Source organism: Nicotiana tabacum, chromosome 17, assembly GCF_000715075.1.
Source record: "Nicotiana tabacum cultivar K326 chromosome 17, ASM71507v2, whole genome shotgun sequence".
In the NCBI taxonomy this organism is placed as follows: Eukaryota; Viridiplantae; Streptophyta; class Magnoliopsida; order Solanales; family Solanaceae; genus Nicotiana; species Nicotiana tabacum.
The window spans coordinates 144,135,478-144,160,760 of NC_134096.1; the positions used below are offsets into that span (position 1 = coordinate 144,135,478).

The 25,283-nt window shown below is 37.7% G+C and overlaps 2 protein-coding genes across 3 annotated transcripts; both read left to right on the forward strand.

Annotated features, from left to right (window-relative positions):
• The first annotated feature begins 5,189 nt into the window (after positions 1 to 5,189).
• On the forward strand, positions 5,190 to 14,684 carry LOC107776270 (putative Peroxidase 48). Its single transcript, XM_075233811.1, has 4 exons — positions 5,190 to 6,360; positions 7,922 to 8,116; positions 14,142 to 14,305; positions 14,421 to 14,684. The coding sequence occupies exons 1-4, from the start codon at positions 6,283 to 6,285 to the stop codon at positions 14,680 to 14,682; spliced, it is 699 nt and encodes a 232-aa protein (XP_075089912.1). The 5' UTR covers positions 5,190 to 6,282; the 3' UTR covers positions 14,683 to 14,684.
• A 3,893-nt stretch (positions 14,685 to 18,577) lies between these two features.
• LOC107776268 (putative Peroxidase 48) lies at positions 18,578 to 22,349 on the forward strand. Of its 2 annotated transcripts, XM_016596145.2 has the most exons (5): positions 18,578 to 18,865; positions 18,995 to 19,199; positions 20,554 to 20,748; positions 21,386 to 21,551; positions 21,666 to 22,349. In XM_016596145.2, exons 2-5 carry the CDS (start codon positions 19,008 to 19,010, stop codon positions 22,142 to 22,144), a joined length of 1,032 nt encoding a protein of 343 aa, XP_016451631.2. In that variant the 5' UTR covers positions 18,578 to 18,865; positions 18,995 to 19,007; the 3' UTR covers positions 22,145 to 22,349. The 2 variants fall into 2 exon arrangements, with proteins under 2 accessions (XP_016451631.2, XP_016451630.2); XM_016596144.2 differs by having other exon boundaries at positions 18,578 to 19,199.
• The last annotated feature ends 2,934 nt before the right edge of the window (positions 22,350 to 25,283 follow it).

Consider the following 25,283-nt stretch of genomic DNA (forward strand, 5'->3'; position numbering starts at 1 on the left):
GGTGTGCGTCAGCGTAGCTGAGAGCAGGTTATGAGAGATAAGCAGTTTAGGTATTCTGGAGAGTTCAGAGGTGCTTCGTCTAGGGGCAGAGGTCAGTTCGGGAGAGGGCAGTCCAGTAGGCCCCCATATCCAGCACCAACGCCTCCTCGGGGTGCTCCAATGCGACCTTATTTTAGTGTTATACCAGAGAGTTCTTATCGCCCACCAGTTATTTAGGGTCCTTCCAGTGGGTATTCAGGTCACCAGGGCTAGATTCTTAGTCAGCAACCCATTGTACCTAAGAGTTGTTACGAGTGTGGGGGTCGCAGTCACATACGGAGATTCTGCCCCAGACTTTAGGGTAGACCAGTGCAGCAGGGTCAGCAGCCTATGATTACAACACCAGTTGCTCCACCAGTCGTCCGACCACCAAGAGGTGGAGGACAGGTGGGTAGGGGTCGTCCTAGAGGTGGAGGTCAGCCAGGTAGAGGCCAGACTAGATGCAGAGGCCTCAGATGCCGTGATTACAGGTATTATTTTTGTTTGCGGCAAAGATGCCTCCGTATTATTTGATCTAGGATCTACATATTCCTATGTGTCATCTCTATTTGCTCGTTTACTGGGTGTTTCCCGTGCGTCCTTGAGTACTCCCGTTTATGTGTCCACTCCTGTGGGCGATTCTGTTGTTGTGAATCGGATCTACCGGTCCTGTATTATTATATTTTGTGGTTATGAAACTAGAGCAGATCTCCTATTGCTTGAGATGATCAATTTTGAAATTATCCTGGGCATGGACTGGTTATCTCCATATCATGCCATCCTAGATTGCCATGCCAAAACTGTTACCTTGGCTATTCCAGAATTTCCTAGGTTGGAATGGAAGGGTTCGTCTGTTAGTGCATTTAATTGGGTTATTTCTTTTATAAAGGCTCAACACATGGTTGAGAAGGATTGTTTAGCTTATCTAGCCTATGTTCGGGATACTACTGCAGAGACTACGACTATTGATTCAGTGCCTGTAGTTCGGGAGTTCTCCGATGTATTTCCTTCAGATCTCCCAAGCATGCCACCAGATCGTGATATTGATTTTTGTATTGATTTGGCTCCAGATACCCAGCCTATATCTATCTCACCATATCGCATGTCTCCGAAAGAATTGAAAGAATTGAAAGAACAGCTTGAGGAGTTACTAGCCAAAGGGTTCGTCAGACCGAGTGTATCGCTTTAGGGTGCACCGGTATTATTTGTGAAGAAGAAGGATGGTACTATGCGAATGTGTATCGATTATCGACAATTGAACAAAGTCACTATTAAGAACAAGTAACTGTTGCCGCGTATTGATGATCTATTTGACCAGTTGAAGGGTGCTAGGGTGTTATCTAAGATCAACTTGAGGTCAGGGTACCATCAGTTGAAGATTCAGGATTTGGATGTTCCGAAAATGACTTTCAGGACTAGATATGGTCATTATGAATTTCTGGTGATGTCCTTCGGTTTAACTAACACCCCGGCAGCGGTTATGGATTTGATGAACAGGGTATTCAGGCCATATATTAATTCGTTTGTCATTGTCTTCATTGATGACATCTTGATCTGCTCGCGCAGTAAGGAGGAGCACGAGCAGCATGTGAGTGGTGCTTCAGACGCTGCGGGAACAAAAGCTATATGCTAAATTCTCTAAATGTGAGTTTTGGCTAGAGTCTGTAGCATTTTTGTGGCATATTGTATCGGGCGAGGGTATTAAGTTTGATCCAAAAAAGATTGAGGCAGTTCAGAATTGGCATCGTCCCACTTCGGCAACTGAGATCAAGAGTTTTCTGGGTTTAACAGGTTATTATTGTCGGTTCATGGAAGGTTTTTCATCTATTGCGCACCTTTGACCAAATTAACCTAGAAAGGTGCTCCGTTCCGATGGTCCGATGATTGTGAGGTGAACTTTCAGAAGCTCAAGACAACATTGACTACAACACCAGTATTAGTGTTGCCTTCCGGTTCGGGGATGTATACAGTGTATTGTGACGCTTTACGCGTTGGCTTAGGTTGTGTATTAATGCAGGAAGGGCGAGTTATTGCATATGCTTCACATCGGCTGAAGTCCCACGAGAAGAATTATCCGGTACATGATTTGGAGTTAGCTGCGATTGTTCACGCTCTTAAGATTTGGAGGCATTATCTTTATAGGGTGTCTTGTGAAGTTTACACTGATCATCGCAGTTTGCAGCATTTGTTCAAGCAGAGGGACCTAAATTTAAGGCAGCGCAGATGGCTGGAGTTACTAAAAGATTATGATATTATTATCCTATATCATCCGGGCAAAGCAAATATAGTTGCAGACACCTTGAGTAGAAAAGCGGAGAGTATAGGTAGTTTGGCTTTCATTTCAGCAGAGGAGAGGCCATTAGCTTTGAATATTCAGTTCTTGGCCAACAGACTTGTACGGCTAGATATTTCAGAGCCCAGCCAAGTTCTTGCATGTGTTGTAGCTCAGTCTTCACTAGTTGAGTAGATCAAGGCTTGCCAGTATGATGATCCACACTTAGTGGTTCTTCGAGAAACGGTACTACGGGGTGGTGCCAAGGAAGTTACTATTGGAGCGGATGGTGTTCTGCGACTCCAAAATCGTCTATATGTTCCTAATGTGGATGGACTGAGGAAAAAAATCCTGGAGGAGGCACATAGTTTTCGGTATTCTATTCATCCAGGTGCTACGAAGATGTATCGTGACCCGAGGCAGCATTATTGGTGGCGATGAATGAAAAAGGACATAGCTGAGTATGTAGCTAGGTGTCTAAATTGCCAGCAAGTTAAATATGAGCACCATAGGCCAGGTGGCCTACTTCAGCAGATGACTATACCAGAGTGGAAATGGGAACGCATTACTATGGACTTTGTAGTCGGGTTGCCGCGGACCTTGTGGAAGTTTGATGCAGTTTAGGTGATTATTGACAAGTTGACCAAATCGGCACACTTTATTCCTGTTGTGACTACATATACTTTAGAGAGGTTGGACCAGATTTATATTCAGGAGATAGTTCGGTTGCATGGTGTGCCGATTTCTATCATATCAAATAGAGGCCCTCAGTTTACTTCACATTTCTGGAGAGCAGTACAGAGTGAATTGGGGACCCGTGTAGAGCTCAGCACAGCCTTTCATCCGCAGATCGACGGGCAGTCAGAGTGGACAATTCAGATTTTGGAGGATATGCTCAGGGCATGTGTGATTGACTTTCGAGGTCAGTGAGATCGTTTCTTGCCTTTGACCGAGTTTGCTTATAATAACAGTTACCAATCTAGCATCGAGATGGCTCCATTTGAGGCTTTATGTGGCCGGCGATGTCGTTCGCCCATCGGATGGTTTGAGATCGGTGAGGCTAAGTTATATGGTACTGATTTGGTGAAGGATACCTTGGAAAAGGTAAAGTTGATTCAGGAGTGACTTCGTACAGCGCAGTCCAGACATAAGAGTTACACAGATCAGAAAGTGCGTGATTTATCATTTATGATAGGTGAAAAAGTTCTCTTGAAAGTTTCGCCGATGAAGGGAATCATGAGATTTGGGAAAAAGGGAAAATTGAGCCCAAGGTTTATAGGCCCATTTGAGGTGTTGAGACGAGTTGGGGAGGTTGCTTATGAGCTTGTATTGCCTCCCAGACTATCGGGAGTTCATCTGGTTTTCCATGTATCTATGCTCCGGAAGTATCATGCCGACCTATCACATATGCTAGACTTCAACATAGTTCAACTAGATAATAGTTTGTGCTATGAAGAAGAACCAGTTGCCATTGTTGATAAACAGGTTCGCCAGTCGAGGTCCAAGAGGATTTCTGCAGTAAAAATCCAGTGGAGGGGCCAACCAGTCGAGGAAGCGACTTGGGAGGCCGAGAAAAATATGCGGAGCAGATATCCACACTTAATTGGCACTCCAGGTACAATTCTAAACTTATTCGAGGATGAACGTTTGTTTAAGATGTGGACGAACATTTTGATTTTATGACTTGCCGGGATGGTTGATTCGGAATATGGAAATGATCAGGTTGAAATCGGAACAATTGGTTCCTTAGTTTGGCTTTAAAAGGCCAAGTTTGACTTCGGTGAACATTTTGAGAAAATGACTCCGGAATCAGAATTTGACGGTTCCAATAGGTTCGTTTGATGATTTCAGACTTGGACGGATGATCGAATCGGATTTTGGATAACCTGGGAGCGTTTTAGCACTTAATAGTAAAAATTAACTATTTGAAGGTTTAAAGTTCTTTAAATTTGGTTTGGAATAGATTTTGGAGTAATCAAGGTCCGTTTGAAATTTCGAGTTTGGGAATAGTTCCGTATAGTGATTTAAGACTTGCACGTAAAATTTGGTGTCATTCCGAGTAGTATAAGTATATTTCGGTGCATTCAGAGTAAGTTTGAAGAATTTGAAATTTCTAAGTTGAATCAATTTGGTTTGGGGTATGATTCTTAGATTTGATATTGTTTTACACGTTTCGAGAGTTCGATCGAGTCCGTTTTATGATTTCAAATTTGTTGGTATATTCGGGCGGGGCTCCGGGGGCCCCGAGTGTTAACCGGACGAGGCTCGGACCAACTTCGGACTTAGGAGAAAAATGCTGAAGCTTTCTGCTTCTGGTACGTTGGCACCTGCGCTTGTACAGCCGCAGGTGCGACCCCTCGCAGATGCGAGCTTTAATCGCAGAAGCGGAAGGGGAAGTGGCTTCAATCACACCTGCGCTTGATTAAATTTTTTTTTTTGATTATTATAATTTACTAGGTCTTTTCATATTGTTTAGTGTACGACTCCTTAAACTTGGCTCCAGTTTCCATTTTGATACTTTAACTTAGCGTTTTTCCTATTGAACACTTTAATATTATATTTTTTGATTATTTTAATTTACTAGGTCTTTTCATATTATTTTGGCCAAATAGGTGTACAGCCCCTTAAACTTGGCTCCAGTTTCTATTTTGATACTTTAACTTAGCGTTTTTCCTATTGAACATTTTAATATTATATAAAGTGATCTATTGAACACTTTACTCATAACCAGTAAAAACAATAAGGTGCGTGTAATTCACACATGAATGACTTAGCAAAATGACAAATAAGAGGGAGACATGTGGCATTTGGAAAATAGTCAAAAAGAAGTTTTGAAAACAAAAAAGATTTATTTTAAACACCCCCCTCCCACCGTCACCTTCTTCCCAACCACCCCCTTTCTTTTTTCATTCCATGGAATCCCACCAGCCCCTTCTATAGAAACCCACCTTCGTCTTCCCCAATCTCCTTGGCTCTTCAACCACCAGAAGACTACCGTTTTCATCTGCCAAAAGGAAAAAACACAGGTACCGTTTTTGGATTTTCATATCTGGGAAAGGGAGAAATTTATGTCAATTTTTTTTCTTTCTTTTTTGGGTTGAAAATCCCTTCTTTTAGCTAACTGGAGAAGAAAAAATCCAAGTTGAGAAAAAAAAGGAAGAAACAAAAAAGAATCCGGCGATTCTAGCAACCACCGGCCATTGCTCATTTCCTTTCCTCCTTCATCTCTATTATTTTGTTTCGTTGTTGTTTTAACTGATAAAAGAGCAGAACTGAAAGAAGTAACCAGACATTTAATATTTCGGGGGCTACCATTAAAATCGGCGACATTTATCACCATTTCTGGTCTTCCATCATTGTGGTATCGGAGATTCGTTCGTGTTCTGTCTATTACTGGTTTCGTGCTTGGTGTGTAAATGTTAAAACTTTGATAACATATTACTGTTGCTTGTCGCCTCTTTGGACCTGGCCGGAGTTCTGACTTTTCCGGCGATCTCCATTAATTCCAGCAATAAAATTTATTGTCGTTCTTTTTCTGCTTTCGTTACTCGTCGCGGATCAGGTGGTTATGGGTGGCCTTTAGAAAAAAAAGTCAATTTTGATTTAAACAAAAAAAAAACATGATCTCAAACCCATTAAATTCACGCGCGTAAGAGGGGGTGAAATACAATTCTCTTGCCATGTCAGTTTTTGTGTTTAATAGGTATACATTGATTTAGGTTGAAGTTAGGTAATGAGCTTAGTTAAGGTGTCAAAATGGAAACCGAAGCCAAGAAAATGGAAATGGGCCTATTGTTTTAGTTCTTGCAAGAAAGAAGAGTTTAAGTACTCAAAGAATTGAATATGAGTTTAAATTACTAGTTGGGTTGACTAGCTTTAGTGTTAGGCGCCATCACGACCTATAGATGAAATTGAGTCATGACAGTATGCCCCTCGGATATGGTTATTATGATGAGAAATGCGAGGATATTTAGAAGATTGTGTGGTCAACGATGCAGAGAATTGTCCAGCTGCAACACAACGCCCCAGCTCAACTCTTACGCCTTCTTTTCCATGATTGTTTCATTCGGGTATGTTTACTCTCCATTTTCTGAATCCTTGATTAAATATATTGACTTTCATATTTTTTGTTGTGTCTTTCCCAAATTTTAGGTGCTCTTGTATGTGCAATGGTGTTCTTCTATTCGTACTCTTTATTTCTATTTTCTTGTACGTATACAGTTTGCTGACTCTTGATATGTACATCATTTATTGGGGTTTTTCTGAGTTTCCTGGAATATAGTATTATTCATTTAATTTTTCTCATCACTCTAGAAGCATATTTGTCTGTTCATGAATCTATTGTCCGCACGCCTAGGTATAATCTTTCTTTTTGAAAATTTAAGCATGATTAAATCAAGAAAACGACTTAGAACCTTTTATAATGAAGCAGAGAAAGGGGATTGAAGAGGCTTGCAATGAAGCAGAGAAAGGGGATTGAAGAGGCTTGCAATCGTATTATTGGAGACTAACGTCTTACACTGTCAACTCTACTGTTGCACTTTAATTTTTTTGGAAGCAAGTCTAATTCTTATTTTCAAGAAAATGACGATAAATGATCTGTTTTGTGTCTTTCCTTCTGTTATTTGATGCAGTTCTTACCTTTTTTGGCTGTACAATCTCAAATGCATGTGTCCGCGATCTGAACACAAATACGTACTTCCAGCCGTTTGTCACTATTATTCCTCTGTTAGACTGTTACACCCCATGCATGTATCGGATGTGACTTCATTTTATGTATTTCTCTTATACGTTTGTAGACATTTCTTTTATAGTTAGCCTTGTGATGTTTGTTGTGTTGCATTGTGTGAACTTTTTGTGCCTTCTCAGTCTTTTGCATAAAGGTCCTTAACTTCTTCATCCTCCCTATTTTCAGAAGTGTGTTTTTACTTATTTCAAATTAGTTTCTCTATGTTGATTTATCTATACTGGTTTTGTCCATGAATATGTGTATTTACAATACTTTTGTGGATTTTGTATTTTTCCATATTTGGCATTGGTTCCTAATGCGCGCACGATTTTGTGCATTTGTATTTTTTCTTATTTTTTTTCTTTGATTCACTTGTGTATGCTTCTTTCTTTATAATTAGCCGTGTGATCTTGATTTGTGCATTGTGCACTGTGATTCTTCATATGTTGTAATGTGTCTTTGTGCATTGTGTTCGTCCTCTGATTCAAGATGTAGGTTTTAACTGATCCAATTTGGTATATTGCTTTCTCAGTTTGGAATGCGTACATAAAGATAAAAACATGTACTGTTCTTCTCACTAGTTTCAGCAGATTCACTTATTCATTTTTTTTTTCTAATGTATATTTACCTGTAGTTATATTCCTTTATGTGTGTACCCAGTACCGACACTCCTTTTCCCACTTTTCCTATGGGTAATAAAAAGAGGATGAGATGGCATTACTTCTGAAAAGGTAGAGGTGAGCTTTTAGAGTCCTAAGGGAGTCAAGAAATGATATTAAGCAAAAGAAGGATCTCGGAGCAGATTGTGAAAACAGATCCAGACAATGACTTTATTGTTTTTGTTTTTTTTTCATAAGGTAGAGTTTCCAGACAATGAGTTTTGTGTTTTACTGATTTTTCAGGGTTGTGATGCATCTGTTCTTCTAGCTGACAGTAATGAGAATGGGACTCATGTTGAACGTGAGGCCATCCCGAACAGGACATTGAAAGGCTTCGATATCATTGACATGATAAAGGATGAGATTGAGGAGAAATGCCCTGGGATTGTCTCTTGTTCTGATATCCTTGTCCTTGCAACGAGAGATGGCATCGCTCTGGTATGAATTTGCCCCATATCCTTTGTTTCTTATAGTCCAGCAGCTTTTCTTTACTGATTTCCTCATTCTTACTCTTAATAGTACTTACTTTCTATTTTACATGGATCTGTTTCGTGATCCAGTTCAAGGTGCAACTGGAGAGTCGACTCTGGCAAGTGAAATGGATGTAACTCATGCACTAGCATGCGTGCCATCTTTCTTGAACAAGTTAAACGATCTTGTAATGCATATTCAGATATTCAATACATAGCGAAACATTTTACACCTTCTAGTGGTATGTGTGCCATCTTTCTTAAAATAGTTTTTAAACAATCTTGTAGTGTCATATTCAGATATTTAGTACATAAAAAAACATTTTACACCTTCTAGTGGTATCATATAGTATATGTTAACAGGGCACAGTTCTGGAAATATGGGAATATTCATAACCAGTGCATTATGGTATCTTTTAGCTGTGCCAACCAAATTGGCATTTCAACATCAAGTTTGTATCTTTAAACTATTATATCTTTGAAATAGTTTAGTTAAATGATCTTGTAGTGCATATTCAGATATCTAGGACATAACAAAATGCTTTATGATAAAGGATTACAGATTAACATGATCCAACCATTTCCTAGATTTTAGTTACATTCAAACCGATCATGATATGTATCCATGTTGCCGTATCTTCCTTGTACTTATCTTTTCAAGTTTAATCTCTTGTAAACTCTATATATTTACAGCTCCTATTAATGAAAGATAACAACTTCATCATAAACTCTCTGTTCATTTATATGGTATCAGGCCAGCAAATGCTCTAAAGAGCCTCTCGATTCTGGTAAAAAGGCTAACCAACATTGCAACTTCACTTTCTCCTCAAACCAATTACCAATATTTACCACACAAACCATGGGTTCCACAGCCAACACAACAACAATTGTGACTGCTGCATCTGGTATCCCACAACAGCCCCAACTGATCTCAATCAATGCAGCTTCGCAACTACCCTTGAAACTCACTGGGAGCCATAATTTTTCTACTTGGAAAGCACAAATATCTACCCTTATCTTTGGCTATGATCTTATGGGCTATCTCGACGGCACTGAACCGTTTCCTCCACAGTTTCTCAACTCAACAAAATGGCTCAAATACTCAACAAACGCTCAACCCGACTTACAAAATCTGGACAAGACATGATAGTCTTCTCCGAAATGCAATCATGGCCTCGGTAGATAGCACGATTGCACCAGTTATTGCTAATGCCCCAACAGCTGCAACTGCTTGGCAAAGTCTACATACTGCATATGCAAACAAATCACAAGCCCGTATTTTTGGACTTCGTGAACAACTATCCACTCTTAAGCGAAGCTCCAGGTCCGTTGCTGAATTTATGGGAGAGATCAAGACTCTTGCAGATGACAAGAGTGAGTTGCTCTAGTGGTGAGCACCCTCCACTTTCAACCAAGAGATTGTGAGTTCGAGTCACCCCAAGAGCAAGGTAGGGAGTTCTTGGAGGGAGGGAGCCAAGAGTCTATCGGAAACAGCCTCTCTACCCCAGGGTAGGGGTAAGGTCTGCGTATACACTACCCTCCCCAGACCCCACTGTGGGATTATACTGGGTTGTTGTTATTGTTATGTCAAGACTCTTGCAGATGAACTAGCTGCCTCAGGCTCCCCTCTTAGCAGTGAAGAATTAACAATTAAAGTTCTTAGTGGTTTGGGACCTGAGTACAAAGAGATCTCTGCAGCCATCCGTGCCCGTGACACACCAATAAGCTTTGAGGAACTCTACGACAAGCTACTTGGACATGAAGTCTTCCTCAAACATGAAGATGCCAAGAAGGAACAACTAATCATCACTGCTCAACTCAATCAGAGGAACTCCACAAACTTGGGAAGCAGATCGCGTAATAACTACAACACCAATTGCAAATCGTTTCCCATGAATGAACAACCCAACATCAATAATCAGTACAGACAACAAAATAGAAATCCATCAAGGGAGTCTAATAATTATCGCATTCAATGTCAACTCTGTGATAAATTTGGACATATAGCCAAAGTTTGCCGATCAAGATCTCACTCTACTGCTGAAATACAAGCGAATTTTGCTGCTCGCACTAACACCCCAAATAGTCGGTGGGTAATTGACTCAGGAGCTTCGCACCACATGACAAATGATCCACAAAATCTTCCGTCAGTATCAGACTTCTCTGGATCGGATGAGATTATCATTGGTGACGGTAACCGTATTCTTATTTCTCACATAGGTGATACCTCTCTCCCAAAGACCTCTTCCCATTCCAGTCCTTTTGTGCTTAATAACGTGTTGTGTGCTCCAAATATTCGAAAAAATCTTATTTCAGTAGCTAAGTTTTGCAGACAAAATAATACATCTATTGAATTTTTCCCATATTATTTTCTTGTGAAGGATCTGAGAACGGGGGCATCACTTTTTCAAGACCGGAATAATGGGGATCTATATGAATGGCCATCAACCCAATCAACCACTAGGATATCACTAGCGACCACCCAGTTCGCAACCTCCACCTGTCGTCCTTCACTACACTTATGGCATGCTCGCTTTGGACACCCGCAACCTCGAATAACCAAGTTGATTGTTTCATCATTGAATCTTCCAGTCTCTACATCTATGTCTTTTACCTTCTGTGATTCTTGTTTATCTAATAAAAGCCATAGACTATCTTTTGGCATCAACACCTTGCAAAGTGTCCGTCCTCTTGATATTCTTTATTCTGATGTGTGGGGACCTTCACCGGTCATTTCTTTAGATAAAACTCACTATTACATAGTCTTTGTTGATCATTTCACAAGTACTCTTGGCTCTTTACTTCTGGACAAAAATTTGATGTCACCAATATTTCTGATAACTTCAAAAATCAGGTTGAACGATATTTTAATACTTCCATTAGGTCTGTTTATAGCGACGGGGGTGGTGAATACGTTGGTATGTGCTCCTTGCTTAATAGACATGGTATTCAACACCTTACGAGTCCACCTTATACTCCCCAACACGTAGGCACAGCCGAAAGAAAGCATCGTCACATAATAGAGACGACTCTCACGCTAATGCACCATGCTTCAATTCCACTCTCTTTCTGGTCTCTCGCATGTCAAGCAGCAGTATACTTAATTAATCGTTTACCTTCCCCCAATCAAAATAATAAATCACCTTACGAAGCAATATTTCATACCTCACCTAATTATTCTAAGTTACGTGTCTTAGGTTGTCTATGTTACCCATGGCTTAAGCCATATACTAATCATAAGCTGGACAGTAAATCAAGACCATGTGTCTTCATGGGGTATGCCAAAGCTTCCAGCAGCTACATCTGCTATGACCCTCAACATCAAAATTTTTATTCATCTAGACATGTTATCTTTGTTGGATCAGTATTTCCTTTCAAAGATTACCAAACAAATCTGCCTTGTGTCATGCCAAAAGATTTAGCACCATGGCTTTCTCCCATTTTTGCAACACCATCAATTACTGAAGACACAACCTCCAAATCCATATCCAACCTACATGAAGATCTGCCAATTCTAACGGCGCATAGACTTCCCCAAGATCCTGCCTTGAACGAAGAAGAGCATGCTGCCCCAACTTCACAGGTAAGTTCTTCACATCTCTCCCCTTCCTTAATCCCTCCTGCACATGTGGAAAACAACCCTGATCCCCCATCCAGTAACACTAACAAGTCTGCCTCACCAACACCATACCCCGATTCCACCAACTCTTCTACTGTACAATCAAATATACTTCCAAATTACACGTCACCTCAGCCTACAGCCTCCCAAAATAGACCAGTGACACGCTCTATGAACAACATTTTCAAGCCCAAAGAAGTCTTTGATTACCTAGCCACCACAGGGTTGTCGGCACTCCCTTTAGCACCTAGCACTTATCGTCAAGCATCTAAATATCCTGAATGGCGTGCTGCAATGCAAGTAGAATTTTATGCTCTTCTACGTAGCCAAACCTGGAGTACCCCCATCTCCTCACCAAAATGTTGTAGGTTGCAAATGGATCTTCAAAATCAAGCACAATACGGACGGCACGGTAGAACGCTACAAAGCACGTCTTGTAGCGAAAGGGTATAGCCAAAGACCTGGCCTTGACTTCGACTCCACCTTTAGCCCTGTTGCAAAACACATCACAATCCGATTTATCATCACTGTTGCCGTAACCCTGGGTTGGACCATCCACCAGTTAGATGTCAATAATGCCTTCTTACAAGGCTCTTTGCATGACACTGTTTTTATGAAGCAACCCCAAGTCTTCGAGGACACTCGATTTCCCAATCATGTGTGTCTTTTGAAGAAGATAATTTATGGTCTATGACAGGCTCCACGTGCTTGGTACATGGAGCTTCGTTCCTTTCTTATCTCGTATGGTTTCACTAATGCTCGGTCAGACAATCACTTGTTTCTTCTAGTCTATGTAGACGATATTATTCTTACAAGCATCTCGGTATTCGCTGTTCGCTCGCTCGTCACAACACTGGCCAATCGATTTTCTTTGAAAGATTTGGGGCATCTTCATTACTTTCTTGGTGTCGAATCACTCCCGGCAATGGCGGATTACTTCTCACACAACATAAGTATATCTCAGATGTGTTAGAACGTCACCATATGCTAAATGCTAAAGGTGTATCCACTCCAATGTCTTCCTCTGAAGTCTTGACGGCCAATGATGGTTCAGCTCCAACAGATGCAACCGAATATCGACGTGCCATAGGTGCCTTGCAATACCTCTCTTTCACTCGTCCAGACATTTGCTTTGCAGTTAATAAGTTAGCTCAATTCATGCATTGTCCGACTACTAAACATTGGCAAGCAGTCAAAAGACTTCCCAGGTACCTCAAGAATACAATCACATATGGTCTGCATATTAAACAGTCCACCTCTCTTTCACTCACAGCATTTTCAGATGCTGACTGGGCAGGGAACCATGATGACCGTATGTCCACATCAGCTTACATAGTATTTCTTGGGTCCACTCCAATTAGCTGGTCCTCAAAGAAACAACGTACAGTTGCTCGCTCATCCACTGAAGCAGAATATAAGGCAGTGGCAACAACAGTGGCAGAGATAAATTGGCTATCTCATCTGCTTCGTGTGCTTTCCTTACCCCGGCTCAAAGCTCCTGTCATATATTGTGATAATATTGGTGCTACATACCTCTGCAAAAATCCTGTCTTCCATAGTAGAATGAAACATGTAGCAATCGACTTTCACTTTGTTCGCGATCAAGTTGCCAAGAGAGAAATTTGTGTGAAACATATACCAGCAGGTGAACAACTTGCAGATCCGCTAACCAAACCGCTTCCAAAGCAGCAATTCCTTCAACAAGTTACCAAGATTGGCCTCCTCTCAATCCCGCCAATCTTGCGGGGGCATGATAAAGGATAATGATAAAGGATTACATATTAACATGATCCGACCATTTCCTAGATTTTAGTTACATTCAAACTAATCATGATATGTATCCATGTATATCCGTATCTTCCTTGTACTTATCTTTTCAAGTTTAATCTCTTGTAAACTCTATATATTTACAGCTCCTATCAATGAAAGATAACAACTTCATCATAAACTCTCTGTTCATTTATACTTTACACCTCTTAGAGGTATCATATAGTTAACAGGGCACACTTCTGAAAATATGGTACTCCCTCAATTCCAATTTATGTGAACCTGTTTGATTGGGCACGAAGTTTAAGAAAAAATGAAGACTTTTGGAATTTGTGGTCCTAAACAATTCAAAAAGGAGCCTACAGTATTTTTGTGGTTATAAAAGCTTCTCATTAAGGGTAGAAATGTAAGTTTAAGCAAAATTGTTTCAAAATTTAGAAGGGGGTCATTCTTTTTGGAACAGACCAATAATGAAATAGGTTCACATAAACTTGAACGGAGGTAGTACAATATTTATAAACAGTGCATTATGATATCTTCTAGTTTTGGGAACAAATTGACACTTTATCATCAAGTATTACTACATATCTTTAAGCTTTCATTTTAGGCTGGTGGTCTATATTATCCTGTGCTTACGGGCAGAAGGGACAGTAAGGAGTCATTCTTTGATGAGGCAATGCCTGAAATTTCACGACCAGATGGGAATATCACTGAAACTCTTAAGCTGTTTTCGCTCAGAGGATTTGATGAGAGGGAAACAGTGGCATTACTTGGAATATCTTCTAATCCTACTACTATAATTTTCATATGCTGGAGTCTGCATCCTCTTTTTAACACATGTACTTCTTTTGAAATTTCTCTTCTTTTTATTTTCTTCATCATCTGAAGGAGGACATAACATCGGGAAGATTGGTTGTGAATTTATTCGGCCAAGGCTCAGTAATTTTATGGGGACAGGTTTACCTGATCCAACAATTCCTTTTGACTTCCTTGAAGAGTTGATGCGGAAGTGTCCAGACGATAATAGCACCATCAACAATATGTTGAACGAACATATAGCTAGGGGTCTGAGTGAGTCTGCTATGTCATACTCCCAGGGACTGTCAGCGCTTTCCTCGGTTGGAACTTCATTTGATAATCACTACTAAAACAGGGCTGCTGTTTGCTGATCAACAGTTGATGGCTAATGAAAAGACAGCAGCGGTGGTGATGGATTATTAATATGAAAAGATTGAGTTAGCACATGCCATGGCTAAATTGTCAAATATTGGTATTCTTACTGGATCCCAAGGAGAAGTTCGGCACAGTTGCTCCCATCTCAATTCTGATCAATGAGAACTACCTGGGAGGAGTAGACTAGTTAGTTATTCATGACTTTTCCTAGTGTCTGATTTAGGTGGCATTCAGTGAAATTTTCTCTTTGGATACTAATGGATCTAGTTACGATCACTGATTGACTTAACAAAGTTTCTCATGCTTGCAGCTTTACGTACACATATGTGCGCCAATATAATATTCTGCTTTTAAGGTACGGATATCTTATATCATCGCGCTGCAAGAAATAGGGTTCAAATCAAGATGAAATTCAAGATTTTATCCAGAATTTTTAAATTTCTGGAAACATTGCTGGGCGAGTATACTATCACCATTATCGGTTGTGGAAAAATAATTGTAATATTTATGGAAACCCTTCCTTTTCCCTGGAAGTAGTTCCGACGCAAAAATCGAACCAGTTCGTTCATGCTATCTTTTTCCTAAAATCATGCCGCACATTGAAAAAGAAAAAAAGAAGGGAAGGTTTATTTCTTGAAGATGTTAATAGAATGTTTAATTCTTGAAGATGTTAATATCATGCATAAACAAGAGAATCATATACATGGAAACTATAGACATCATCATAAAAAAAAGATTATCAAAAATTTCGTTTCTCTTAATTTCTTAGGTGGTCGGCGAATATGAAACATGGAATTATAATAACTCTAGTTTTCAAAGAAAGATTTCCAACGCAACATAGATGAAACTAAATAATATATTTAGCATGAGCAAACTTTGTTTTGCAAACAAGAACAGAAAGAAAGTAAAAAAACATACATACATGTTACTCCTTTAATTTGTTCTAAGCTAGCAGTAGTAGATCAATATGCATAATATAATGTTCATTCACTGATCAAAATCACATGTAAGAGGTACGGGATCGGTTTGTAGACTGATCATCGATAATAATAACCATCTATGTCTCGGTCCCGTATGCCCCTCAGATGTAGCTTCAAACAATGAAGTTCTTCTTCCTTTTCTCTCTAGGCAAACTCTGCTAATCAATATATACTACTAGGGTTAAAATCACTATCCCTATATATATAAAACTACCACCGCCTAATACATGGTAGCGTTTCTTTTCTGGAAACTATTAATACTTGTGACGTAGCACCTTTCATATTTATATACTGCCAGCCTCAGCCAATCAAACAACTCAGCCTTAATACAAAACTAGTTCGACATTTCAAGCTTCTAACTTTTCTTTGAACTACTCGGATTGTACACTGTATAGTGTATATAAATTATATCAAAAAAGGGGGAAAAAGGAAAATTATAACAATTTCCGACATAAGGAATGGTTGTTTAGAGTATTTCATTATTTGAAGGGGGAAATTAATTGTTCAACTTGATAATTTGAAGGTATCTTTTTTATTTGGCCCAACATAAATCAGAAAAATCTCAAACAAATTAAAATTGACATAGTTGTGCAGGCAATTGTATTGTGAATGCAAATACTAGTCGAGCTAATTAACATATACACCACAAATTAAACAAGTTACAAAAGCATATTAGAAAAGAAAAAAAATTAAATGTCATTATTAGTTCTCATAAACCTAACTGGAATTCAAAAACAATACATTCATTTGTATGCCGGAGGGTCATATAACTAATAGGGTAAAATTGGTTTACAATCAGTGGCGAAGGCAGAATTTTTCGCTAAGGGGGTTAAAAAAAGTTTAAAAAGATTATAGCTAGTTGGAATTAAAAACATAATATATAGAGGTAAAACACAGATTTTGCTTTATATATATAGTGTAATTTTTCGGCGAAGAGGGTTCGGATGAACCCCCTTCCGCCCCTGTTTATAACATATAGTCGAATGGTAACATGACACGTGGAATCAAAGATATGCAAAAGGCAATACCGGATACAACAAATGTAATCAGCACCAGATAAATCCCGAAGGGAGCGTAGTCAACGGAGGAAGATCAAGAATTTGCCATCAGATAGCATTCAATGAGGGAATATTCTTTAACATTAAATGAGCGACCGTTGCAGAGAATATTTGCATTCATGGTCCGTCGTTACATGTTCATCAATGACTCTTTTATTATCATTTAAGAGAAGCTTGATCCTAGGGTCTTTGTTTCGTCCCTAGGTAAAGTTATAAATAGCAGGCTCTGCAACCATTGTAGAGAGAGAAATTTTTCTGCATACCTAAGCTTTATTTTACTACTTTCGCTCTCAATTTAAGAATTTTATTTGCACCTTGTCGATATTTCCATTTTTGCTTTCGGAGGCACTGCGTTCGGAGCCAAGCTTGTCATCTTATTCAATTTCAATTGCTAAGCTTAATATTAGTTTTATCTCTTTATCATTTCTTGGATCAAATCAATTCGCTTGTCTATTAACCACGTAACAAATTCAATTGTACTTTTTTACGGATAAACAAACATATACAACAATTAATATTTAATAGAGTTTTACAGGTAAACAAACATATACAACAATTAATATTTAATAGATAGAGACAGTTGTAAATGCTTGAATTATAAAGAAGAAGATAAGGAATTGAAAAGAAGTGATTAACCAAAGCAAATGCTATGAGCAAACTAAATATTGTGGATGAGAGGTATTCTATAAGGACAAAAGACTTATTTATGGCAACGAAGTTAGAGCCGTTGGAGGTCTAAAGTCTAAACCATTTTCTTGTAGTATGCTAAATCTTCTTAATTTTTTTTCTCCACATTCTAGCTATTAGCTGGTTTGAATGTCGGGGGAATCAATTAAGTAATAATTGTATTGATTTCATATTGGCTCTATGTTTGCACTCTATATGTTTGTTCCCTCACTCATAAAAAAAATTGCTACTTAAATCTTTGTATGATTTGATTATTTAATGGAAACCCACTTATAACCGATTTACATGATAATGTCTCTATCCTTTTTGACCTCTACCAATTGAGTGATGAATTGGATAATCCCTTCGGTTCTCTATCGCATCGAATTGACGAATTCATTCTGTTACGTAAAAGCAGTGAAGGTGGTGGTGCTCAAACACCAAATGGGTCCGAGAAGCGAAATTAGTAATTTTCTTTGTATTCTCATAAAAGAAAAGCAAATTTACGAGGTTTCAAGAGCGTGGTAGTTCGATCTTCGGTAGAGTGGCGAATTAAGTTGTGCACGAATTGGTTAGGCAAAAAGGATTTTAGAATTTTGTTTTTTTAATAGAAAGTATTTTTATCCAGCTTAATACACTTATAGTCTGTTTGACCAAGCTTCTCCTAGTTCAAAAGCATTTGTTTTTCAAAAAAAATATTTTTTTTTCAAATTTGAAGTGTTTGGCCAAACCTTTAGGAGAAAAAAAGTATTTTGAGGAGAAGCAGAAAAAGTAGATTCTTCTAGAAGCACTTTTGAGAAAAATATACTTAAAAATATTTTTTAAAAGCTTGGTCAAATATTAATTGCTGCTTAGAAGTACTTTTTAAATTAATTAGCTAAATACAAACTGTTTCTTATCAAAAACACTTCTCAAAGTAAGTTAATTTTTCCAGTTTGGTCAAACGCTATTATAGCCACTTACACGAAGTGAATTTAAATTGGTCGAACTAATTACACCAAAAAGGAATGATAATATCACAAGAAGCAAAATCCTGACTCGTGAAATATAACTTGCCTTCTTCGAACTTAACCGTCCATCTGTTACCTTTTATATATTAGCTATTTTTTAAGTATTATTTTTCAGAGTATCAGTTTTTTATTATTTTACACTATAACACATATACACGTGTCCCCCATTACAGAACTTTCCTAATTCCTCCTAAATCCCTTCCATTTCTCCGTTCCCCCTTCAGGTTCCTTACAATTCTGATCGACCTTGCTCTCAATTGAGTCATGGAATTCGGATACTCACTCTCAATGTATCCAATTCTATCAAAATCTTGGCCCAATAAAAAAAGAAAAGAAATGCTATTTGTTATACGGTTATATTCCATCTTCTGTTTCAAACCCTGGCGCGCGCGCGAGCTAGTTTTCTGTGTTATATATAGCGGTGTAGATTAGAAAGCAAGTCAGGTGTCAATTCCTCACCGACGCTTTCCCAATTTTCACTTTCTGTTAAGTCGTCATTTTCCATTACTCTCTTTTCAAAATGGTAAACAAGAACTGGGCTTTAATGGCGGTTTTCTCATTCTTGGTTGCCAGCATTGTGACAACAATGGCAGCGCAAACAGAATCTGCCCCTGGTAATGCTTCTCAATTTCGTACGCCCCTTCGATATGATTATTATGAGGAGAAATGTGGGAATGTTGACAACATTGTGAGGAGAATGATGCTGAGAATTGTTCAGCTGCAACACAACGCCCCAGCAAAACTCTTACGCCTTCTCTTCCATGATTGTTTCATTCGGGTACGTCTACTCTCCATTTTCTGAATCCTTTGATTAAGTATATTCAATTTCTTATTTTGTCATTTTTTACTGTTTTACTGATTCTTGATATGTGCATCGTTCATGAGTTCTTTTTACTGGGTTTTGTGGAACTGTAAATTATTCATCTCATTTTCTCATCAGTCTTGGACAAATATTTATCTGTTCATGAATCTGGTGTGCGCACACCTATGTATAATCGTTTCTTTTGAAAATGTAAGCTTGATTACATCAAGAAAAGGATTTAGTACCTTTAATAATGAAGCAGAGAAAGGGGATTAAAGAGGCTTGCAATCGTATTAAAAGAGACTAACGTCTTATGCTGTGTACTCTATTGCTGCATTAATGTTGTTTCACTTTTAATATTTGGAAGCAACTCCAATTCGTATTATCAAGAAAATGATGATAATTGATCTATTTTGTGTCGTTCCTTCTGTTATTTGATGCAGTTCTTAGTTTTTTAGGTTCTACAATCTCAAGTGCATGTGACCTCGATACACAAAATATTTTTAGTATTTTCACTGTTTGTCACTATTATTCCTCTGTTACACGTTCCATGCATGTATCGATTGTGAATTCATTTTATGTATTTCTCTTATAGATTTGTCGACATTTCTTTTATAATTAGCCTTGTGATATTTGTTGTCTTGCGTCGTGTGAACTTTTCTTGTCTTAGTCTTTTATGTTAAGTTCTTTAACTGCTTCAATTGGGTCAGTTCCTGTTATCCTCCCAATTTTTAGAAGTGTGTTTTTACTGAGTTTCAAATTATTTGCTCTATGCTGACTTTTTGTACTGGTCTTGTCCATGTAGATATATATTGACAATACTTGGTGAATTTTGTATTTCTTATTTGCATTGGTTCCTGATGCGCGCCCGTGCAAATGCATTTCTTTGATGTACTTGTGGATGCTTCTCTCTTAATAATTAGCCGCGTATCTTGATTCGTGCATTGTGCACATGTGATTCTTCATATGTTGTCATGTGTCTTTGTGCCTTGTGTTCGTCGTTTGATTCAGATGGAGCTTTTACCTGATCTTGGATCAGTTGCTTTCTCAGTTTTATGTTTATTGAGTTCCGAATATTTTTTAATGTATATTTACCTGTAGTTATATCCCTCTGTGTATGTATCCTTTGGGTAATAAAAAGAGGGCGGGATGGTATTACTTCTGAAATAGAGGTGAGCTTTTAGAGTCCTAAGGGAGTCGAGAAATGATATTTAGCAAAGAAGGAGCTCAGACTGATTGTGAAAACAATTCCAGACAATGAATTTTTTTCTTTTCTTTTTGGATAAGGCAGAGTTTCCAGACAGTGAAGTTTCTGTTTCATTGATTTCAGGGTTGTGATGCATCTGTTCTGCTAGCTGACAGTAATAACGAGAATGGGACTGTTGAACGTGACGCCATCCCAAATAGGACATTGAAAGGCTTTGATTTCATTGATATGATAAAAGATGAGATTGAGGAGGCATGCCCTGGGGTTGTTTCTTGTTCTGATATCCTTGTCCTTGCAACAAGAGATGGCATCGTTCTGGTATGAATTTCGCCATATCCTTTGTTTCTTATAATCCAGCACCTTAAGGTTTTTGCTGATTTCTTCATTCTTACTCTTAGTACTTAATTTCTATTTTACATGGATCTGTTCTGTGTTCCTGTTCAAGGAGCAATTGGAGAATAGAATTTGGCGTGAAATGGATGTAACTCATGCACTAGCATGCAATCCATCTTTCTTGAAATAGTTTAGTTAAACGATCCTAGTGCATATTCAGATATTTAATACATAACAAAACATTTTACACCTTCTAGTGGTATCATTTACATGTCAACAGGGCATTGTTCAGAAAATATGACAATATTCTTAAACAGTGCATTAGGGTATCTTCTAGCTTTGCGGACCAAATTGGCATTTCAACTCCAAGTATTATATCTTTGAAGTAGTTTAGTTGAATGATCTTGTAGTGCATATTCAGATATTTAGTACATAATAGAACATTTTACACCTCTTAGAGGTATCATATATATGTTAACAGGGTACAATTCCGAAAATATGGTACAATATTTATAAACAGTGCATTTTGATATCTTCTAGTTTTGCGAACAAATTGACACTTTATCATCAAGTATTATATCTTTAAGCTTTCCCTTTCACATGCTGCTTTTGTACATTTTAGGCTGGTGGTCTATATTATCCTGTGCTTACGGGCAGAAGGGACAGTAAGGAATCATTCTTTGATGAGGCAATGGCTGAAATTCCACGACCAAATGGGAATATCTCTGAAACTCTTAGGCTGTTTTCGCTCAGAGGATTTGATGAGAGGGAAACAGTGGCACTACTTGGTAATCTTCTAATCCTATACTTTAATTTTCATATGTTGTAGTCTGCATCCTTTTTTGGAACACATGTACATCTTTTGAAATTTCTCTTCTGTTTATTTTCTTCATCATCTGAAGGAGGACATAACATCGGGAAGATTGGTTGTGAATTCATTCGGCCAAGGCTCAGTAATTTCATGGGGACAGGTTTACCTGATCCAACGATTCCTTCTGATTTTCTTGAAGAGTTGATGCAGAAGTGTCCAGACGATAACAGCACCATCAACAATATGTTCAACGAACATACAGCGAGGGGTCTGAGTGAGTCTGCTATATCATACTCCCAGGGACTGTCAGCGCTTTCCTCGGTTGGAACATCATTTGATAATCACTACTACAAGACTCTGACAAGAGGACGAGGGCTGCTGTTTGCTGATCAACAGTTGATGGCTAATGAAAAGACGGCAGCGGTGGTGATGGATTATGCTTTGGATGAGGGGGCTATATTTAGGACTGAGTTTGCTCATGCCATGGTTAAACTGTCAAATATTGGCGTTCTTACTGGATTCCAAGGAGAAGTTCGGCACAGTTGCTCCCATCTCAATTCTGATCAATGAGAACTATCGTTAGGAGTGGCCTAGTTATTAATCACTTTTCATAGTGCCTAATTTAGGGAAAACTTGGCCGGCATATAGTGAGTGAATTGTTTCCTTTGGATGCTAATGATCTACCTACAATGACTAACTGATCGAACAAAGTTTCTCATGCTTGCATCTTTTGTACGTACAAATATGTGTGCCAATATAATATCCTGCTTTGAATTGGGAATTGCCTTCTACAGTAATAATTAAGGTATATGATCTTATATCATCTAACTGCAAGGAAAAGGGTTCAAATCAAGAAGAAACTCAAGAAATATATCAAGATTTCTGTTAAATTTCTGGGAGCATTAATTGTTGAGCGTGTATCACCTTTATCGATTGTAAAAAATAACTGTAGCATGTATGAAAACCTTTTTCCCCCCTAAAGTAATTCCAATGCCAATATATACATATAGGAAATCGAACCGGTTAGTATATGCTATTTGATCCTAAAATCTTGCCGCAAACTTAAAAAAAGATGGGGAATTGAAGGTTCAAATGTTGAAGATAGCTGTTAACATAATGCATAAACAAGAGAATCATATGCAGAAGTATTATAAACATGACAAGTTAAAAAATCTATAATTCCAAGATTTCGTTTCTTCTTCATGTAACCCCGAACTAACCAAATCTTCAACGGTCGACAAAGAAACATGAAATTCAAAGGTTTAAAGAAGTGATATCTTCAACAAATGATACGTGAAACTACATACCTAGAATGAGCGAACTTTGTTTTGCAAAAAAGAAGAGAAAGAAGGTAAAAAACAATACTTGTTGCTCATTTGTGATCAATAGGCGTAATGTTCATTCACAGATTGAAATCACATCGAAGAGGCAAGGGGTTGTTAGACGGATGATAATCATCTATGCCTCAATCCCTTACGCCCCTTCGATGTAGTTTCAAACAGTGAAGTTGTTCATATCTCGCTTCTTCTGTTTTTCTCTAGGGCAAAGAACAGGTTCCTTCTTTTTGTCTAAGGCTAATCAATATACCTTACCTATATATAAGAACTATATATAGATATATATGAACTGCCAACTCTCTGTAGGTTAAAACCAATAAGCCTATATATAAGAATACCGCCGCCTAATAGATGGTAATGTTTCTTTTTCGGAAAGTAATACTTATGACGTAGAACTTATAAGAATATAATGCTGTATTATTTAATCCAAAATACCCTTAGAAAATACCCAAGGGTTAATAAGTTATAACTTATAACCCATTACTTTATTTTTTATCATTTAGATCTAATATATATATTCGTTGTCTTTTCAATGCAGAATTAATTAAAAAAAAACAAAGAATAATACTTTATTCTTCCTCCGTTCCATTTGGCGAATGCAGGAATTTTGGTTCGTGGATGCTGTCAATTGTATCGTATAAGTGCAACTATTAGAACACATGATGAAAAAAGTTAACGAGTAATAGACACCATAAAATTGTGTTGAATAACACAACTATCAGAAAAAAGATTGATCAGGAGGAATTGCTCGTCTTCAGAAGGGTCAAACTTTAGAGTCCTTTTTCATTTTCTTTCTTTTTCTTTATAGTGAATTAGATTTTGTTAAAAAAAGAAAAGATGAAACAAAGTCAGCAAATTTTTTTTTTAAAAAGTAGTACGGGGTAAAAGAAGTGGCTGGTGAAAACGGCAAAGAACAAAAGAGAGAAAGTAGCTTGATAATATAAGAAAAAAAAAAAAAATTTGCCTGTGAAAAAAGGCTTGTCTCGAACTCTCGCCCCCTCAACTTTCACAAACCTCGAGCACCCTTTCTTAGCCAAAGCACCCATCAGACTGATTATCTAGAGGGTAGTGCTGACGATTTATATTAATTTTCTCAAATTTTCTATACAATAATATATTTGTGAGTCAAGTTTATTGGGTGCTCGATCACCCAAATTTAATATGTAGATCCGCACCTAACTAGCTCAGAGTATGAGAGTTAAGCTAACTAATTTTTAATGTGAATTCGAACATAGAATTATTAAATATGTTAAAATAAAATTTACATATTTAGAAAGTATGTAAAAAGTATTATAAATTATAATTGTTAGTAATTCAGAACACTTAAAAAGTATTTGCAAAAAGATATAAAAGGAATTTCTTTGACTTTTCAAATATTAACTGAGTCACATAAAGTAAAAAAGAGGGAACACTTGTTATATTTCCTTGCAATACTAATTATACTATCCTTTAAATTAGATAACCTTACCCAAATTTAGGCGGCAACTATATTCAGAAAGCCGCAAAATACATTGACATCTAAATGTTGGGTGTGAGGAATTAATTAAAGCCAACAACAAAAAATCAAATTGGTCTATTTTTTATAGCTCAAGTAGAACTTTCTTCCTTATTCTTTGGATCAAGTCTCCCGAGGAGGAAGGCGATTCCTAATTATGCGCAAATTATCCCTTTTTGGGAATAAATTAAAACACATACACCACAAATTTAATGAGATTCAAAAGCATATCAGTAAGGAAACAAATTAAGTGTCATTATTAGTTTTCTCATAATCTTGATTGGAATTCAAAAATATACATTGAATAGAGAGAAGGCAGAAAACACTTTCTCCACGGAAAGACCTAAGGAGAATTCAAACAAACTTCCCCTATAGACATAGGATAAGTTGTATTAAAAATGGAAATTTAGTAGCCTTCGGGCTTGTAGGCAATGAATGAAAACCTTTTTTTTTCTTTTTCTGGAAATATTGGCTAGCATGTATCACCTTTATCGATCGTAAAACATAACTGCAGCATGTATGAAAACCCTTTTTTCTCCTAAAGTAATTTCAATGCCAATATATACATATAGGAAATCGAACCGTTTAGTACATGCTATTTGATCTTAAAATCTTGCCGCAAACTTAAAAAAAGAAGGGAAAGGTTCAAATCTTGAAGATAGTTGTTAACATCATGCATAAACAAGAGAATCATATGCAGAAGGATTATAAACATGAAAAGTTGAAAAACTATAAAGTGATTATCCAAGATTTGTTTCTTTTAGGTTCTTCATGTAACCCCGAACTAACCAAATCTTAGGTGGTCGACCAATATGAAATATGGAATTATAATAACTCTAGTTGCGTGGATCAAGGTTTTCAAAGAAAGATTTCCAAC

Excerpts from the sequence above, each read along its gene's own strand:
- LOC107776270 (XM_075233811.1), top strand. The coding sequence starts at position 6,283 with ATGCAGAGAATTGTCCAGCTGCAACACAACGCCCCAGCTCAACTCTTA. Across the intron at positions 6,361-7,921 it reads TCCATGATTGTTTCATTCGG|GGTTGTGATGCATCTGTTCT; the intron begins GTATGTTTACTC and ends CTGATTTTTCAG. Across the intron at positions 14,306-14,420 it reads AGGGAAACAGTGGCATTACT|AGGAGGACATAACATCGGGA; the intron begins TGGAATATCTTC and ends TTCATCATCTGA.
- LOC107776268 (XM_016596144.2), top strand. The coding sequence starts at position 18,942 with ATGGTAAACAAGAACTGGGCTTTAATGGCGGTTTTCTCATTCTTGGTT. Across the intron at positions 19,200-20,553 it reads TCCATGATTGTTTCATTCGG|GGTTGTGATGCATCTGTTCT; the intron begins GTACGTCTACTC and ends CATTGATTTCAG. Across the intron at positions 20,749-21,385 it reads CAAGAGATGGCATCGTTCTG|GCTGGTGGTCTATATTATCC; the intron begins GTATGAATTTCG and ends TGTACATTTTAG.